Raw genomic sequence first — 19,636 nt, 5'->3', positions numbered from 1 at the left:
CCAGGCCTGGCAGGGAGCCGCTCCGCCCGGCTCCTTGCCGAAGAAGTGCTTAGTGATGGATGGAATGCCTGTGCTTCGCCGAGAGGGGAAGTAGGGAGGCTAGAACAGCGCACTGACTCACCCAAGGGGGAGAATGCGCTTTCGCAGGCGTACGCCCAGCTGGCCGCCAGTCTATCTGTTTGTACCGTGTAGGACACGGGCTGACACCAGCTCTACACAAAGGTTGTAGAATCATGCAAATTTATTGGGTGTTGCCCATCCAGCTCCGCAGATGTCTGCTAGAGAGGCACCCTGAGCCACTGCCCACGAGGAGGCTACACCTCGAGTAGAGTGAGCTCTAACTGCAAGTGGGCACGGGAAATCTTGAGATCGGTAAGCCGTAGTGATGGCGTCCATGATCCAGTGCGTCAACCTCTGTCTGGAGACAGCCCTCCCTTTCTACTGACCTCCAAAACAGACAAAGAGCTTCTAAAGCTCTGTGTGCGGTCCAAGTAGAGGCACATAACGCGTACTGGACACAACACGGAAGGGGTTGGGTCTTCCTCCCCAACGGGGAGCGCCTGCAGGTTTACCACCTGGTCCCAGAAGGGAGTGGTGGGAACCTTGTGCACGTAGCTGGGCCAGGGTCTCAGGATCACGTGAGAAAAAGCTGGTCCGAACTCCAGGCACTCAGTTTGAAAATCCCTGTCAAACCACAGGTTATCGTATAGAGAGGCTGGTGAATGAATATAGACAAATATCATCTGGGACACAGTGGCATTTATTGTCCAGAGAAATCAACAGGTAGGATATTGTATAAGGGCAGACATGACACATAATGCAGTTTCTGTTATTCCATCTGATGTTAGTGTTTTTTATGACATTGTGATATGATTGACTAAATGTTCCTGTCAGTAGAGAACATGTTTTAGTGTTTTGGTAGACACAGTGTATTGTGTTAGTGCATTTTTTAAATGCGTCTTGGAGTTTAGTTTACAATGTGTGATTTTGAGCATGAAATTAACAGTTTTGCCAATTATGTATTTTAGGTGTGTTGCTGTGTTAAGAGTTTAGGAAAATTGTTAGGAGAACTGAAAAAATGGTCATAGCAATTGTAAAAAACTGTAAAGTAAAAAAAAATGCTACAAATAAACTTGACTATGACAGATTTGAGGGTGTACACGTGCTACAGTTTACTGGATACAGAATAGTGACATTTCTCTCATAAAGTGTGTACTGTAATTATACTGTATGTTTACAGTAAGTAGTGTAAAGCCCTGTAGATAATTCTAGGGTGCAAAATTACCTGTGCTCCTATTGATATTATCCTGAGATTCTGATTGGTGTGTCATCAGTTTTGCTACTGAATGTTTACTGATGAATAAAGGTGTGCCATTTGAGTTTACATCTTGACACTTCAGTTCATTATATTGCTGTATGTGTTTGTGTTTTTTGAATGAGAACATGGTTAAACCTTTACAAAATGAGGACGTTATTGTATGGGGTTTGTACAAGTTGGTGTATTGTTCTGAGAATGTGTTTATAGTTGTGAGAAAATGGTGAATTGTTTCATGAATACGGGTATACCACACATAAAATGTTGCATTTTTAGATTATTTTACATTACATTATTGTACTCTAAGGACCTATTATGTACCAATTAAATATTATTGGTACAACCAATTTTACTGTACCTTTGAAGATACACAATAGATCCTTCAATAATGACACCCTACAATAATGTGCCCAAGAAGGTACAACGTCATATTATGTGCTGTATACCTGTAAAAGTAAAAAAAGAACCTTAGGGTACAACCCCAGTGACAAAAAAGGTATAATTTCAAACCTTTTTTTTCTGACAGTGAACAAAGCCTCAGACGTCAGGCCCACAGACCACTGGCTAAACCTCTGATGCGTTTAACTAGAAACACTTTAGCAGATTCGAAGTCAAACACAAAGCTGTCTAATTCATCTGTCCTATGAATTCGTACCAACCATCGCCCCAAAAGAAAGGCTACAGTGTATTCCACCTAAAAAACAGGAAGATTTAATTAAATTTATTGCAACATCTAAACCTACAACTTGCTTATTAGACCCCATACCAACTAAATTATTAAAAGAGTTATTACCCGTTGCAATTGAGCCCATTTAAAACATTATCAACTCGTCAATTAATCTAGGCCATGTCCCAGGACCCTTTAAACTGGCTGTCATTAAGCCACTCATCAAGAAACCAAACCTTAGACCCCAATGAACTAGGAAACTATAGACCGATTTCAAATCTCCCTTACCTGTCTAAAATACTAGAAAAAGTAGTGTCCACTCAGTTGTGCTGTTTCTTACAAAATAATGACATACACGAAAAATTTCAGTGAGGCTTTAGACCGCATAGTACTGAAACTGCGCTTGTTAAAATTACAAACAACTTGCTTATAGCATCAGATAAAGGTAACATCTCACTCCTAGTCCTGCTTGACCTTAGTGCTGCGTTCAATACTGTAAACCATAAAATACTTCTAGATCGCTTACACAATTATACTGGTATTCAGGGACAGGCACTACAATGGTTCAGACCTTACTTATCAGACAGACATTAATTTGTCCATTTAAATGGAGAATCATCAAATCTAACTCAAGTAAATTATGGATTACCTCAGGGATCGGTTTTAGGACCCTTGCTATTCTCCATATACATGCTGCCCCTTGGAAACATTATTAGAAAACATTCAATTAGCTTCCACTGTTATGCAGATGATACTCAGCTATATATCTCATCAAGACCAGATGATTCATTCCAGCTATCCAAATTGGCAGAGTGCATCGACGATATAAAACATTGGATGACTTGTAATTTCCTTCTTTTAAATTCGAATAAAACAGAAATATTACTTATCGGACCAAAGACACATGACCAGAATATTTCGGATTATAACCTGAAAATTGAATGCTGCACTGTTACTCCAACAAATACAGTTAAAGACCTAGGCGTTATATTAGACAGCAACCTGTCATTTAAAAATCACATCTCAAATGTCACAAAAACAGCCTTCTTCCACCTTAGATATGTTGCCAATTTATGAAATATTGTATGTGTTGCTGACGCAGAGAAGCTTATTCATGCATTTGTGACCTCAAGACTTGACTACTGTAATGCACTGCTTAGTGGTTGTCCTGCAACATCAATAAACAAACTACAGTTAGTTCAGAATGCAGCTGCCAGAGTTCTAACCAGGTCCAGAAAATACGATCACATAACCCCAATGTTATCAACCCTTCACTGGTTACCCATTAAGTATCGTATTGACTTTAAAGTTCTTTTAATTACTTATAAAGCCTTAAACGGCTTAGCCCCTACCTACATAACAGAGCTTCTGCCACACTACAACCCATCACGCTCTCTAAGATCTCAAAACTCCGGACTTTTGATAACACCTAGAGAGCTTTCTCATAGGTAGCACCTAAACTCTGGAATAGCCTTCCGATACTATTCGAGGGTCAGACACACTCTCCCAATTTAAATCTAGATAAAAGAGACATCTTTTCAGCCAAGCATTTACTTAATGCAAAACATGCTAAATAAACCACCGGGAGACTGCATTTATTAGATATTATTTACTAGAATAATCTTGCTTGTTCTATAAACACCATGCACTGTGCTGTTTTACCTTTTTTGTGTTTTTCAGTTTTTCTTATGTTCTCCTGTAAAGCTGCTTTGGAACATTTGCACATTGTGAAAAGCGCTATATAAATAAAATTGAATTGAATTAATCGAAGAAGAAAGCTGTTGTGTTTACCTTAGTTTACAACAAAGCTTCTGGAAGAATACTTGAAAACTTGCGTTTTATATACGATGTAAGGGAAACAAGGAACATACAGTCATATGATGAAGAGTCATATGTAAAAATAATGTAACAGTTGTTAGACAGTTGTTAAACTTCAGTCTCAGAAAGCCACTTTACATCAGCTTCAAGCATAATCAAACAGACCTAAACCATCTAACAAAGGTTTATTGAGGATTATTTGGATCTAAACTCTTGGCCCTATATGGCTAGTCTGACACTCTTGATATAAAGCAATACAACTAATGTGGATTATTCTATGCGCACATTACACGGCTCTTGTCCATCGCCTTTGATGTATCGAGCAGGCAACAAGTTCATCACTAATTTGTGAAAAGCAGTAGCAGATCACAGACAGTCCCAATCATGTAGTGTGCCGACATCCAAGACACAACCCAACAAGATTAAGATGCTACGGTATGGCTGGAGGAATAAACACGAGCAAACGTCTCAATTTGTTTGTCATTGCTGTCTGAAATAATCAATAGGAGGTATGAAGGAAATGTTTTTATTCTTACGGGGAACCTGAAACAGGTGAACAGAATCAAAATAGGGGAAACATGGATAAACATATGGCAGACATCCTATAACGATGATAAACTATGGGCATGTTCCCTTCTGGGTTCAATCATAAATCTACAGCTTAGGCCTTAGAGAATCACACATTTATAGGGTTAGTAAACAGTGCATTCTGTTTTGTTAATACAGTGCAAGCCAAGCACAAGCACAACAACTACAAAAAAAAGATGCACAACATCCTGCCTTGATGTTGTTGACAAATAATAGCTATGGTTTTAAAGGTAACATCGTATTCATGTTGCAAGTATTTGAGTCATCAATGTCCCACTGTTTAGGGTATCAGGGTCCTTTAATGGAATTTGTGTTCTTAAAAAAAATACAGCAGACGAGCCAGTGGAATACGATACAGCCTGATAAGAAAGCCCTAAAAATCGTAGTAACAAATAAACAAATATTTAAAGGAATGTATTAGTTGGTCCACTCTAGAAAGTGCAAAAAGGATAGTTTCCTCTAAAATAAACATTCATTCGTTCAATTCCTTCATTCCCTCACTCACGCACACTGGTTGTTTTAAACCAATATTAATCATTCTTCTATTACAATTGGAGAAATTTCAAATAATATTTTGAAGAATGTGCTCATTATTCCAAATAATGAAAATGAATGGTGACTGAGGCTGTCAGTCCCAAACATTCAAAAATAGTCCCACTTTCAGTCTACTGCAAGACAGAAAATGTCAGAATTGTACAGAAAGACAGAATAACTAGTATTGTGAGTACGGGCGAGTTGTAACCTGAGTTTTGAAGGTAGAGATACAGGAGATGTCACAGAGGGACTGTCGGAGTAAATTCCAAGGTTTGTGAGCCATAACAGCACAGATCTGCCACCAAAGAGCCAGAAATGTGTTACAATAAGTAGGGTGGAATCAGAGGACCTGAAGGTCTGGCCAGTGTAAGGATGAAATAATTTCAGTAGGGGAAACAAGGACATAAAGGGATTTAAAGGTCATAAGGAGGATTTTATAATGAATACAGAATGAGACAAGGGGCCAATGCAAATTATATAGGCTGGGTGTGAACATGAGAAATACATTTTTTTGCAAACTATCCCTTTAAAGCAAGGTTAGGGCAGAAAAATATTGCACAAATTCACACTTGCAAAAGTTGTTTTAGAACGTCAGACCATTCACTACTTACAAAAGAAAAGGAGCTTGAGGATACGCATATCGGTTTATAGAGTCTGACACTGTCAACTTTGATCTAATCTGTGAAGCAAAACAGCCACTCACACTTGAGCTCACAAATGAATACGACGCTTCTCTGATGTCACTGCCTTCAGTCTTCCTGCAGCTCAAAATCACCTCAATCACCACTGTAAAATCGCTCTGATTCAAACCCAGATAGCTGAACGTGACATGGCCACATCCCTAATAGGGTATGCAAAGCTTCGCTCTTTTGCTGGCAGCAGAAATTTGCAAATGAATTCAAACTAAGCCATCGGGAAAGGCAAACGCATCAATTTAGCTGAGCCTTGTTTTACAAGCAGGTTGAAGAAGCGATTGGGGCATATGAAGTGGATGGTGTGCGCCACTTTAGGCAAGGTGATAGATTGCAAGTGTCTCCACACCTTCTGTTGAATGCCTGTGTTTATTACAACCGGTGAAGGTGTGGAAATGGGAGGGTGTCTTGTCTGAATGTTGCCATCAACCGCAACACCCAGCACTCCAAAACAAGATGAATCTCCAACTCCACGGCAATGACACCAGGACTGATACTGTCTCTTGTTTTGGCGTGGTTCTCTGCCAAAACACCCCCCTGGCACAGCTGCCATGCACGTGTGCCAGGAGACTGGCGTCTGCAGTCCAGTGGGGAAAGGGCTGTGAATAAGACAAAACAAAAGGGGTGTTTTAGCACACATGAGGTCAATAGTTTTGGTCAGGCATGATCAGGTGCTACACACGTTGCCTGTTAGCATTGTTTACTGCATTTGGTTGACTTTTGGGATATACAGCCAAATGTTCATGTAATGAAAAGTGTATAATCCCTATACATTCCCTTACAGAAAAGACACATGAATTTCACATGTTTTTTACATGTTTTTCGCATGTGATCACATGTATACAACATGTGTTTAACATGTGCAAAAAAACACGTGTGATCACATGTGAAATGTGTGTTTTTGGAACATTTTGGTGTGAATTCCATGTGAATTCCCACGTGAAACCCATGGGATAACATGTAAAAACCCATGGGATGACATGTGCAACATGTGGTGACGTGAAGAACATGTGATCACATGTGGAGACATGTCGCATATGTTATCCCATGGGTTTTTACATGTTATCCCATGGGTTTCACACCAAAATGTTCCAAAAACACACATTTCACATGTGATCACATGTGTTTTTTGCACATGTGAATTTCGTGTGTCTTTTCTGTAAGGGTTATCTGTAGCCATTTTGTTCTGCACCAGGTGTGGCCATTACCTCTCTGGATTTGCACTGGGTACCTTTCTTAGAAGATTCCACACCTGTTTCACTTTTTAAAGAAGGTTTTGCTATGATCTGTGCAAACAGAAATTCACACTTAAAAACGTATGAATGCCCTATTCCTTAAAGAAAAGACACACAAAATTCACATGTGCAAAAAACACATGTGATCACATGTGAAATATGTGTTTTTATTTTTGTATGAATCCCATGTGAATTCCCATGTGAAACCCATGGGATCACATGTCATCCCATGGGGTTTTCCATGTGATCCCATGGGTTTCACATGGGAATTCACATGGGATTCACACAAAAATGTTCCAAAAACATGTTTTTGCATGTTAAACACTTGCTGTACGCATGTGATCACATGTGAAACACATGTGAAATTCATGTGTATTTTCTGTAAGGGAGGATAACAAAATATCAAAACAAATGGCATTTGTCAAATAAAAAGTAAGTGCGTGTAAATTTGATATAAGCTTATAAAACAATGGATATGATTTGAACATGTCTGGTCACTTTCTTGTTGTCTAACTTAGTAATGCGATAAACTGCAACAGTGGTTGGTAACTATTTGAGACGTCTAAAAACTGGTATCATCATAGTATTTTCAGACTCAAATTGGAAAATCGTGGGAGCATCTGGTTCAAATTAATAGCAAAAATGTGATCAAAAAGTGAAGTTAGTGGCAAAAAAAGTAGCAAGCTGTCAATTCAATTCAAGTGCTTTTAACAATTTTGTATTGTTGTAAAGCCACTATACGTTACAATCAGGCTGTTTTTACTGCTGTAAAGAAAAATAAATAATTTACATAACAATTAAAATAAATGACATAACACATGGTAACATACAGTTGTTCTCAATACATTGATGAAAAACATTATTACAGTTAACAACATCGGACATCATCCTTAATACCATGGTTACTTTGCTGGGTTATTTACAGTATTATAATCTATTCAATTCAATTTTAATTCAATTTTATTTATATAGCGCTTTTCACAATGTGCATTGTTCCAAAGCAGCTTTACAGGAGCAAATACGAAAAACACAGAAAGGTAAAACACAGCACAGTGCATGGTGTTTATAGACCAAGCAAGATCATTATAATAAATAATATCTAATAAATAAATGAATAAATAAATAAATGCAGTCTCCCGGTGAGCAAGCCAACACTGCACTGCTCTGCTGTGGCGAGGAACCCAAACTCCAATGATGAATAATGGAGAAAAAAAAAACCTCGGGAGAAACCAGGCTCAGCCGGGAGGGCCAGATCTCCTCTGACGTGTCATAGCTGCAATCAGTGACCCCGACCAAAGCCACCGAGCAACGTCCACGAAGAACAGGGAGAGCCCACGAGCCGCGACCCAGGAAGCCCCACCCGCCGAAACCGTGCAGGTCCAACCCGGTCCCATTCCGCGATCATCAACAGACAACAGAGGAACAACCAGGGAAAAGTAGTAATGGCATAATTAACTTTATTCCTCTGTTGTCCGACATCGACCACAAAACAAGACCAACCAGACCAGACCCACACAGTCCCAACAAATGAAATGCCCCGAACCACAACCAACAAGCCCCCACTCCCTACAACACCCACCCAGCTACCTCCAATCAAAGTCACTGAGTGCAGCTGTAACTTCAAACTGCTGTCATGTGATGTAAGTTTAGCATTAAATACCAAGTATTGTAAATTTAGCATTTATGTGACAGGTAGTCCGTCTTTGCTCTCGGTTGGGATGGAATTGTCTGAGCTGGGCCGGCCAGATGGTCGCCTTTTTCTTGGGTGGTGATGGAATTGCCTTGGATGGAGCTGGGATGGTCAGTCAGTCCACAGGTTCTCGCAGGAGGATGGTACGGGATTTTCCGATGTAGCTGGCGTAATCTCTAGTTGTGGATGGGCATATGACATTCATCTGGGCCTGGTGGAATCTCTCCCTACCTCGGGATGGGCATCCCGAGGCGAGGGCAGAAAGAGAATAATTAGCGTAGCTGCTGTTCATTAGCTATGTGTTAGTGAATGCTTGGCTGAAAAGATGCGTCTTTAATCTAGATTTAAATTGGGAGAGTGTGTCTGACCCTCGAATAGTATCGGGGAGGCTATTCCAGAGTTTAGGTGCTACGTATGAGAAAGCTCTACCCCCTTTGGTGGATTTAGTTATTCTAGGTGTTATCAAAAGTCTGGAGTTTTGAGATCTTAGAGAGCGTGATGGGTTGTAGTGTGGTAGAAGCTCTGCTATGTAGGTAGGGGCTAAACCATTTAAGTCTTTATAAGTAATTAAAATAACTTTAAAGTCAATACGATACTTAATGGGTAACAATCTCCATATTATTTAAATTGTATTAGTAACCTGTGATAATAACTGGATATTGTCAGATTTCCTTTTGTTGGCAATATGTTTTGGGAGTACTGTAAGAGTAAATGAATATAAAAATCGAGATACACACTACAATATCAAAGGGACAGTTCACCCAAAAATGAAAATTCTGTCATTATTTACTCACCCGGTTGTAATTTCAAACCTGTATGACTTTCTTTATTCTGTTGAACACAAAAGAAGACATTTTGAAAAGTTAGTAACCGAACAACAGCGGTACCCATTAACTTCTATTGTATGGACACAAAACCAATCCAAGTCAATGAAAACCGCTGTTGTTCAGTTACCAACATTCTTCGAAATATCTTTTTCAATGTTCTGCAAAAGAGAGATAGTCATACAGGTTTGAAAACACAAGAGGGTGAATGAATGATGACAGAATTTTCATTTTTGGGTGAACTATCCCTCTAATACAAAAGTGTATATCAGGAATATGAGCACCACTATATAGTAGCATTATGTCAATGACCCTCCCATCTTGCTCCAGTTAGTGTTCCTCATAATTTACAAATGAAACAACGAATAGGCATATTTGCTCCATTTGCTACAATGGAGGAAAATTGCTAAAATAGGTCTTAAAAATGACACCAAGCACCACCTAACGACTCATTTTATTGTCATCACATCATCTTATAAAAGCAGATATTTCAAGTTTTGACAAACACTTTCAAGTAATATAGACATATTTTATAATGCTGTTTTAAGTAACTCTCCTAACATTTACAGGCTCATATCCTATATCTGCCATAGTGCAGCTGGCACTCATTTGTGCATTTCGTTAATCGGTCTTTTGGGCATACTGTCATAATATGCCAAAATGCAAGATAGTAAAAGTTGATGGTGCAAGACGTAAGGGCTAGGATCCAGTCCACACCTTTCCAAGGTTTCTGTCACGCATCCCATCATGCTTTGCTTTCTAACTGCTTCCCATTGATGCAGAAGACTTTGCATGATACATTTAGCAACAATATCTGAATTCATCTGAAATGAAATGAGAGTTAGATTGATTTCCGTCAGATGTCTAATACAAAAGGAAGGTAGAGAGGATTTGAAGGCATTGAAGATGAATATTTTTGTGGTGCAGCTGTCTGAGCGTTATGTTTTATTTTATTTAGCCTGTCCATATCACTGTGCGTCTCCCCCATCTGTCAACACTGACTCACGACTCATGCATTCATCCAGGTGCTCTTCCTGTATCTGACAGGGCGACAGGGGACGTGGGGTCATAAAGTGGTCAAATGGATACATAAATAAGCATTCCTGGTGCATATTTCAACAATATTCATAATTTTCTGTAATAAATTAATTTAATTTAATAAATTACTAATAGAAAATAATATAATATTGCGTCACAACGTATGCATTTCAGAGGTTTTTGGTTTCTCTTTTTGGTTTCTGTCAAGGCGGTGAATGGTCATTTGTATTCGGACAGCCACACCTGGCAGTGTTTTGACCAGCTTTTGTGTGGTACTGTTTCTTTCAATCTCAGCGTGTGTGATAAAGGAGGCCAGGGTCACTCTGACATTACAGACTCATTAACTGAACGCGTGCTCTCTTTATAGGCCTTCCCGCCACCAAAAGCGAATCAAACTGTGCATCTGCAATGAGCAAACTCAAACACCTCGAATGAGTCACGTAATTTATCCCCCGCTGAAGCAATTTAGCCATGCCATTTATTTTTGTATTGCGTCTGTTCAGTTTCCATTGTCATCAACCAGTAAATTTATTTTGTGCATTGAAGGAACTCCATCGAAATGTGTTCAGTCATTTTGAAATGAGACAGCAATCACAGCTGTTAAAGCCAGACAATCATAAATACCTTTCTAGTGAAGATAATCAGTTAACAACCCTAGACTAATGACGACAAATTGTTGAAATGGCTTTACCTGTGTATTTATAAAACGGTGTATTATTAATCGTGCAGTTTATTTTCAGCATTCATGTCGTGAGCAGCGCTCAGGGAGAGCGTTTGCAACAAGCGTCCATTATCTGTTCACACTGGCTGCATTTGCAGCTCATAAAGATTTATTTTACTGTTGATATAGATTGTATATCTTGGATTTGTTTTATTAATTGTTTTCATGCTTTTTTAGGTCTGTGTAGTGCGAGTTATACGGTAGATAAAAAGCCATTATCAGGATACGATAAAAGACGATCGAGGGTTCACTACTGTGGGAGAGAGTGATGAACAGTGTGATGCGATAATTTCCCCCTCATAAATATAAGCATATAAGATGATGTCTGAAATTCTCTGAAGGTTATGATGAGAGATGGAGAGACAGTATGATGCAATTGTTTTTCCCTTACTTGCTGTGTATTTGTGGTTTAATGATAAAAATATGATTGCAGGATAAAACCAATCTTCAATTTAATTTAATTTAATTTTATATTTTACGTTCTGAAATGTGCTTTGGCCAAAAAACACCTGAAAACAGTTTGTTTTTGGAAAGTCATGGTGGCTGTTTAAAAAACATCAAACATTAAACATCATTTACATGTTTTTAAGGTTATATTTTCATGTCTACTCATGTGCATTTTGGCTATTACCATTTTAGTTATTTTGTCATTTTAGTTGAGCTTGAGCACCAGACCAAAAATAGCCCCAAACTAGCACTGCCGTTACACCGTTGCTCCTGCGACTTATTCGTGCTGCTCATATGCGTGATGCAAATGCTCAAATCTGTTAACATTGACACCCAAAAGCATGCACTTTAACTTCTACTGTGCCCTTACCCCAAAATTTGAAAAAAATAAATCCAATCAGTTGGGATTACAGCCAGCACTTGGCCATTTTGTTTTCCAATAGCATTAAACAATCAGTGAATGACTGTGAATGGGCCGTGGGTGTGCTCCTGTGAGCAAATATGCCGATAAAGGTTTTTCTATTGGACATGAATTCCGTTTCAAGAAGCTTGGTAATTCCACGTGCCTTCCACCACCCAAGGTTTTGTGCTTCATCCGTGTGGGTAACAAATAGCCAAGGGAATAATTGACCATTTTAACAATCAAATTTATGGTCTGTAAAGGTTGAAATGGCTCATGGCTCAAAGCGTTTACAAGCAAACCCTCCCTCCCCTGTAGTGTGACGAGACCTGTGTGAGAGCTCAACTGTTGCAAAACTTCTTTTGAATTCAAACTCTGCCATTTGCATGGTGCAATCATCCAAATGCGCTTCTAAGTAGTGTAGTAGCACATACTATGAGAGAAATTAAAATATGCACATATAGCAAAGCATTTGGCTTATTCCATTATAATGCTTTTGAAACAATGCTTGGAATTCTTGTGTATTGCTATTATGGAAATTGTATGCTAAACCCATACCATACCCACTGACAAATAATCAGGTTACGTGTACGCAAACACTCAGGCACATTAGAGAATGCAACAAAATATTCAGATGTAAGTGGATTTGGAGGCAATTGTTTCAAACTAGGACCCTTATGCCCCTTGAAAAGGTCTTTTAATCATCTAAAAGTACGTTGAATCGTGTCAGAGCTGAAAATGTTTTGCATAATTGAAGTCTCTAATAAGCACAGTCACACAGAACAAACAGGTCAAACTGTCTAGATCAGCGTTTTACAAAATCCTTTGCAACTAAGCACAGCCATTCTAAAACAATAAAGTATTTTCACAAGCTTTATAGTTTAGACTCTACATATATTGTTATGAAAAATCCATGGTGGGACAGGAAGGAAGTGATTTTTTTCTATCTGACAGTGTACAGAACATTGTATGCTGAGCACTTTCAGTTCATGAAATGAACCTTGTCATCTTGTGTTTTACCCTAGTTTAGATTAGGAAACACTGTGATGTTGTGTGATATAAATAGACAGACGGAAATAAAGCTGAAATGAAACCAATCAAAAATGTTCTGAGTTTATTTGTAGTCATTTCCAGGGTCATTATGACTGACCGGTCGAAGCGTTTGATTCAATGGGTGTCAAAGGGGACATGATCACACTTTCAGTGAATTAAGACATTAGGTAAGTGAGGGGTCTAAATGAGGATAAATGGGCAATAAAATCTGTGTCCTTGGCCATCTTGTAAGTCATGAATTCTCCCTTAGTTTGCCACGTCCTGAACTTGTTGCAGGATTTGTTGAATCATTTCCCCAAATCCCATTAAGAACGAGTATTGCAGGGCGAAGAAACATAATTTAAGATTAAATATGCAGTGTCCATGTATATGATAAAATATGTATATAATACAGTATACCTGTATATTTATGCTTTAAGCTCGCTTTATAAATGCCCATTTAATACGGTATGTGAAATTATAACAACATTTTGCTACACTACTGTTTAATGACAGGTGCTTTGTTATCCTACATTACAATGTGACAGGTTGACGAAAGTGATTTTTTCCTCAAATAATTTCTTATGATACAACACATGTAAAACTTAAGCATGTTCTGTATTAAAATTGTAGCCTATACACGCGAACACGTGTTTTTCTGTGTCTTTGGTGTGTTATAAATTGCCCTTGCATGTATTAGACACATAAAATTGCAAAAATTAAAGTGTCGGAACAAAAGATGCATTCTATCTAAAGGCGAATGCCCACCCAGACCTGCCTGAAACGCCTCGTGTAACCACACCCCCACAAATCCACGTCAGTTCGTGGTATGAGTTGACTAAGACCGCCCAAATGTATACGCAAGTAAGGTGGGCATACCTGTCAGTACAATTGCTTTGGAACCTGATGTTCCAAATACGGTAAGAGGCGTTACATTTCCATCACACGCATGCAGTATTCGACCAATCACTAAGCACTGGGTAAGTGGCCAATCATAGCACACCTCGCTTTTCAGAGCAATGAGCTTTGAAAAAAATCTGCGTGTTTCAGAGAGGCGGGGCAAAGAGGAGGTACAAACATGCACGGTATGTGGAAAATACAGCGTTTTTTAACCTTAAATCGTGTATACGCATTGCAATACATCTAAAACAAACGATAATATTAGTTTTAGCCATGTGATTTGACCCCTTTAATATAACAGTTGTATTATTTTGCAAACAAATGCATTGTTTTCTTAAATGACTTTGATGCTTAGTAAATCACAAATCAAAATCAAATTTCTGCGTTCACCCTGTTTTTTAGGTACGAATCGGTGAAAATAACAAATTAACAAAGAAACTAGAAGAAAATGACATGCTGTTTTGCATTATTTGCATATGCTTTAAGTAGGCCTATGCATGCTTTTTAACATGCAAACCTTTAGTACATCGGGCCTCTCTTAATAACAGCAGTAAGATGCAACAGATTACGTAAATGTAAGAGTCCACAGCACATGCACACACGCACGCACACACACCCACCCACCCACCCACACACACAGAGTGCAGGCTAACCAATACTTTCTTAAAACATCAAAATTTAACCTTGAAAAGAATCATTGCAGCACATCACAGCTTGCAACCTGTGGTTCATTCTGGCATTTAATCACCATTATCTGGAAACTTTAACAATTGAGTCACAATCATTGCAGTTGTGGTTGATAATCACTGAGTGGAAAGAAAGGTTTGAATAAAAAAAATACGTAAGGCTCTTTCTAGGGACAGGCCATAAAATATTAACAAGCTCTAATGCAGCACATTTTCAAAACCCAATAACGTTAGACAGAGGCGTCACTTTTGGATGAACTGTCACCTTCTTGAGCGACTGGATCAATAAATCACTCACATTGGCCAAGATGCACCCAGAGGGACAATAGTGAGAAATAAATATGAAGAAAACTGAGCACTCATGATCCAGTTTGAGATTAACTTCTGCTCTGAGTAAATAAAGCAGATATTTGTTTCTTTACAGAGAAATGACAGATAGTCCTAAATTAGTATTGCAGTGTCTTACTTAAAAAGACATCACATTATTTGTTTGAGAGAGAGCGCGCGAGAAAACAGACCCTATTTACTCTCTTAATGCACATGTCTTAGTGTGCTTGATTCATTGATGCACTTTATTTCAAGAACAAAGTTTTTCTTTGTAGTCCTTTCAAAATGTAATAACATGCTAGGCCCAAGAAACTAATTTCCTTTTCGGCATCACAAATCTCCTCTTATAAACGTTTCCATTCTGATGCATGACATTCCACTAAGCAATTTTTGATTGATGAAATCATAATAATTTTCTTGTTGAATATACTGCTTCACTTAGAATTGTCAAATTATGGAAGTATTTTTTTTATGTTGACTTTAATATCTTAATTTTTGTTTTATATTTCTGCATGGATTGTCAATTGTAATGTCTCATTTGTAAATGTAAACTATAGTTTAAGTCTTGTGTAGCTTAGATATTTTTCTCATACACCCCAGTGTGTCTTCTCTAAACTGATTTTAACAGTGGTTCAAACTGTGCTTAGATTTGCCAAATCCTTCCAAAACCAAATTATCTGAGCTCAGCTATCCAGTTATTTTATTCTTTCTGTAGGTCAACATTTCTTTCTATTTTTGCTTCTCCTAAGGATTTCCAGAGCCAAGTTTATATGAAATGTTATGAAAAATAACTGAGAAATCCATTAGGTCTGAGCTATGGAAGTTCAACCTCTCTACAATAAAATGTTCCTCTGGGATCTGCCTTCCTTAACAATGAATGCAGCAAGTAGCAGGGAGGTACACACTCACTCAGACCAAGCAAAAGACCAGAAAGTGTGTTTGTACGCCGCCTGGGGTTTAAACCAGCAATCCTCTGATAAACAACCTGGTCCCACTGGTACTTTTAACACTCCAGTGAATACGAGAGCAATGTGTGTGGATATAACACAGGTAGGATGTGTTTTGAAAGCCATTCCAGCAGAATAAACGAATCAAAGCATGCAAAAGGAAATGTGTTGGAATGGGTTGTTCAACTGGTAGATTGTTGCACTAGCAATAAGGTGAGGGGTTAGACCCAGGAAACACATATTGAAAAACTGCACACACAAAGTCCTGTTAAATCACTTAAAGGGTTTACAGAAAAATACACATATACCCTAATATTGTTTTAGGGATTTGGCCAGATGTCCTCTCAAAATTAATGATATGCAACCAAGACTGTTAGAACAACATTACTAGTATTTTCACTTTCAAACTACTGCATTTAAGTCACCATATATGTATTTCCACCCTACTAGAAACAAAAAGGAATATAACCAACTTCAAATGACCCACACTGTGGTTTCTAGAAAAGTAGAACTGCATCATTCCAGCAAAAACTTTTTAACCCTAAAAGTACAGAGAGAGTATTGCAATTTACATAAATTGAAAATCCAAAGCCTGTATAATGTCTTTTTATGCAAATCGATTTTTCTTACACATTTCATGCAATGTGTGTGTGTGTATAAGATTTTGATAAAATCACAGTATGCCTATACATTATGTCACTACAGTCTGCGTTGTACAGAAAAATTGTTTTTGACATTCAGCATTATGTGAATGCCAGTGTTAAAACTATTAGCATGAAAGAGCAAAGTGATAAGCTCATGAGATAATATATGCTAATGTGCTTTGACACATCATTATTGAAATAAAACTTTATGTGACACTTTATCTGCTTTTACCTGACATTGCACACATTAGATTTGTTATATTTGCCAGCCTCTTACAGACACAGCCGTTCGGTTAAATAATGAGCATTGTCCAAACTTTGTATATGCAAATACAGTCTGTGTAAGTAAAAATCATATTTTTCTCTTTCAGATTGCTCCACAAAGGGAAAGTCATGTGACCGTGGGCATACTGGATATTATCCTGAGTTTGCATGGAGTTTAACATTAGCAGAGGACTCCTGGGCAAAGAACCACATGATGGAGAGTACAAAACCGAGTACCCAGGGATGGGAGGAAGGTAAAAGAATTACTGTGTTGACTCTGGTAACTTAAAAAAATGTGCTTCATATATGAATCTGACCTGGCTATTGGATTCATCAATAAAATATTAAAGGAGTTCACCCAAAAATGAAAATGCTGTCATGAAATACTTAAGCCCGATTCACATTTTGCGTCTTTTCAGTGCGCATATTCGTTATTTTAAATGTAGACGCGCAATAGCGGCGACGCTATCGCGCTGTGCAGCTCGCGTTTTCCGTGCGGTTTTAGACACGAAATGTAAATCGCCCCTTACTCTCTAGTTGTCCCAAACCTGTATAAATTTCTTTGTTTGGTTGAACATGGAGAAAGATATTTGGACGCTTGTAACCAAACAGTTCTTGGACCCCATTGACTACCATAGTAGGAAAAATTACAATGGTAGTCAAAAGTGCCCCAGAACTGTTTGCTGTCTTACGTTCTTCAAAATATCTTTTTTTGGGTTCAACAGAACAAAGAAATGCATTAAGTAATTTTAAGTAATGATGACAGAATTTTTATTTTTGGGTGAACTATCCTTTTAATATAACCCTTCTATGCTATTTAATATACAGAGATACCTGCAAAAAAATGTACGGATATTTTTCCTTTAGGTGAAAACACTGAAGTGCTTGCAAACATACCTATGTTTGTTTAAAGCACTGATGGCATGAATTTGGTATCATCTAATTCCAAATAGGGGGGATTTTTAGGAAATATGTTTGAAAACAATCGGCTATTGACCTGAAATGTGCCGAATTTATGTTAAATTGTTATTCTGTACTCATTTAAACTCTTCTTTTTTCAATTACTTTCAGTGATGCTGAAGGCACAAACATTACACACTTTAACTTAAGGGGTATTAGGTAAAAAAGGTAGGGTTACACTTTATTTTACAGTGCCCGTGTTACAGTGTAATTATACATTTAAGTACTGAGTAATAAAAAGCAACTACATGCACTTACTATAGGGTTAGGGTTAGGATTAGGGTTTGGTTCAGGGTTAGTTACATGTAATTATGCATAATTTATAGTAAATACTATAGTAAATACATGTAACATGCGTAACAAGGGCACCGTAAAATAAAGTGTTACCAAAGGTAGAAAGTTGATGACTACACTATTTAAATTTTACAGTGTAAAAAAGCATCTGTTATTTTACAAGCAATTTCTAGAAGCATCTGATTAATAAGACTTTAGATATTTAGATTTAACATGGTTTTCATTACCTCTCTCAGCCCCTCTTAATAAATAAAAAAAAGTTTTCCATCAAAACATTTTATGCACTTCTCTACTTCACTTCAAGTTTTAAACCCATTAAATTTAACAAGCCATAGATGGGTTGATGGAAATGTGGTTTGGGGAACAGAGGGGAGAACTTATATTCAACCTGTATGAATCATAATTTCATATTTTCTCATTCAGCAAGAAATAGCTAGGTAGAGTTGAAATGATGCAGAATGGAGAGCATAAGAGGCGAATGAAAGTTGAGAAGAAGCGTAGGCCTCATTAGATTAGAAGGTTGGGAAATTACGAACTCTTCAGGCACAACTCATGCACTTCAAAGACAGATTCAGCAGTTCCGCACCCTGTTCAATGCTTTACTGCGTTGCTCTACGCGTTCTTTTGTTCTTTTCACACATACAACATTACTGTAGGAATGCAACATGTTATGAAATGATCATAACTATGCTTACCGAAATCAAAAAGAAACTAAAACACTGGTCTATCAAAGGGAAGTCTTTCTTTCTAGACAAAAGAATTGTGGATGCTAGTCTGCAATATACACGTTTTTTAAAGAAAAAAACAAAAACAATCCAAACAGCCAGAAAGCTACTACTGTGACTGACAATTTTAGCACTAACTTTTCCAAGGTTAGACAGACGTGTATATGTATGAAGAAAACAAAGAAAAATCAGTTAAAATTATTATTATTACTATTATTATTATTTTAAACCTATTTTTAAATAACAACACGTTTTAACTGTTTAAACAAAATTTTCCACTGTACTGTATGTTGCACAGCTAGCAAAATACTAGCCATGAAACATGTTAGAGCAAGATGTCCTTTTATTCCAAAAATGCCATTTCCTCAACCACCATGTTCACCACAAAATAAATAGTAATCTTAGAGGCAGAGAAGAATGCATGCATAAAATTCAGGAACTTCATGAACTAATCGTTTCACCTCAGAAGTTGTCACGTCTTTAGAGTTTTTAATATATTAAGTCCTTGGTACAGTATATGCCTAAACAGTTGAGGGCATCGCACATTTCACACGGAAGAGATGTTGTGAGTTTCAGAACTTTTTTACAACTACCCTAACTTATGCCTATTATTTACAGTAGTTACTGTAATCCGTTTATAAAATCTCACTGTAGAAACTTGGGTCACAGAAATTGTCACAGTTATCACCATCACAGTTACCATAAATGAATACTAATTAGTTATAAAGTAAATTATTACTGTTAGATGATGCTAATAATTTACTGATCTATTGCATTTTTTACTGTATAATCTGCAGTAAGGGTTAATAGTGTTGTGTAAGTATGAAACGTTTTGATGCACTTGGTTGAAAAGGAAACCAAAATATACAAGCCTAATCATTCCTGCCT

The 19,636-nt window shown here is 37.7% G+C and overlaps 1 protein-coding gene across 3 annotated transcripts in view; it reads left to right on the top strand.

Annotated features, from left to right (window-relative positions):
• Positions 1 to 19,636, top strand: part of alk (ALK receptor tyrosine kinase) — a 613,816-nt gene that overhangs the window by 205,523 nt on the left and 388,657 nt on the right. For all 3 annotated transcript variants that reach the window (XM_057343307.1, XM_057343308.1, XM_057343306.1), the window contains exon 3: positions 16,877 to 17,023. In XM_057343307.1, coding sequence (XP_057199290.1) covers positions 16,877 to 17,023 — 147 coding nt within the window. The remainder of the gene's footprint in view (positions 1 to 16,876; positions 17,024 to 19,636) is intronic.

This window comes from Triplophysa rosa, linkage group LG10 (assembly GCF_024868665.1).
Source record: "Triplophysa rosa linkage group LG10, Trosa_1v2, whole genome shotgun sequence".
In the NCBI taxonomy this organism is placed as follows: Eukaryota; Metazoa; Chordata; class Actinopteri; order Cypriniformes; family Nemacheilidae; genus Triplophysa; species Triplophysa rosa.
This window is presented reverse-complemented; position numbering and strand designations above follow the sequence as displayed.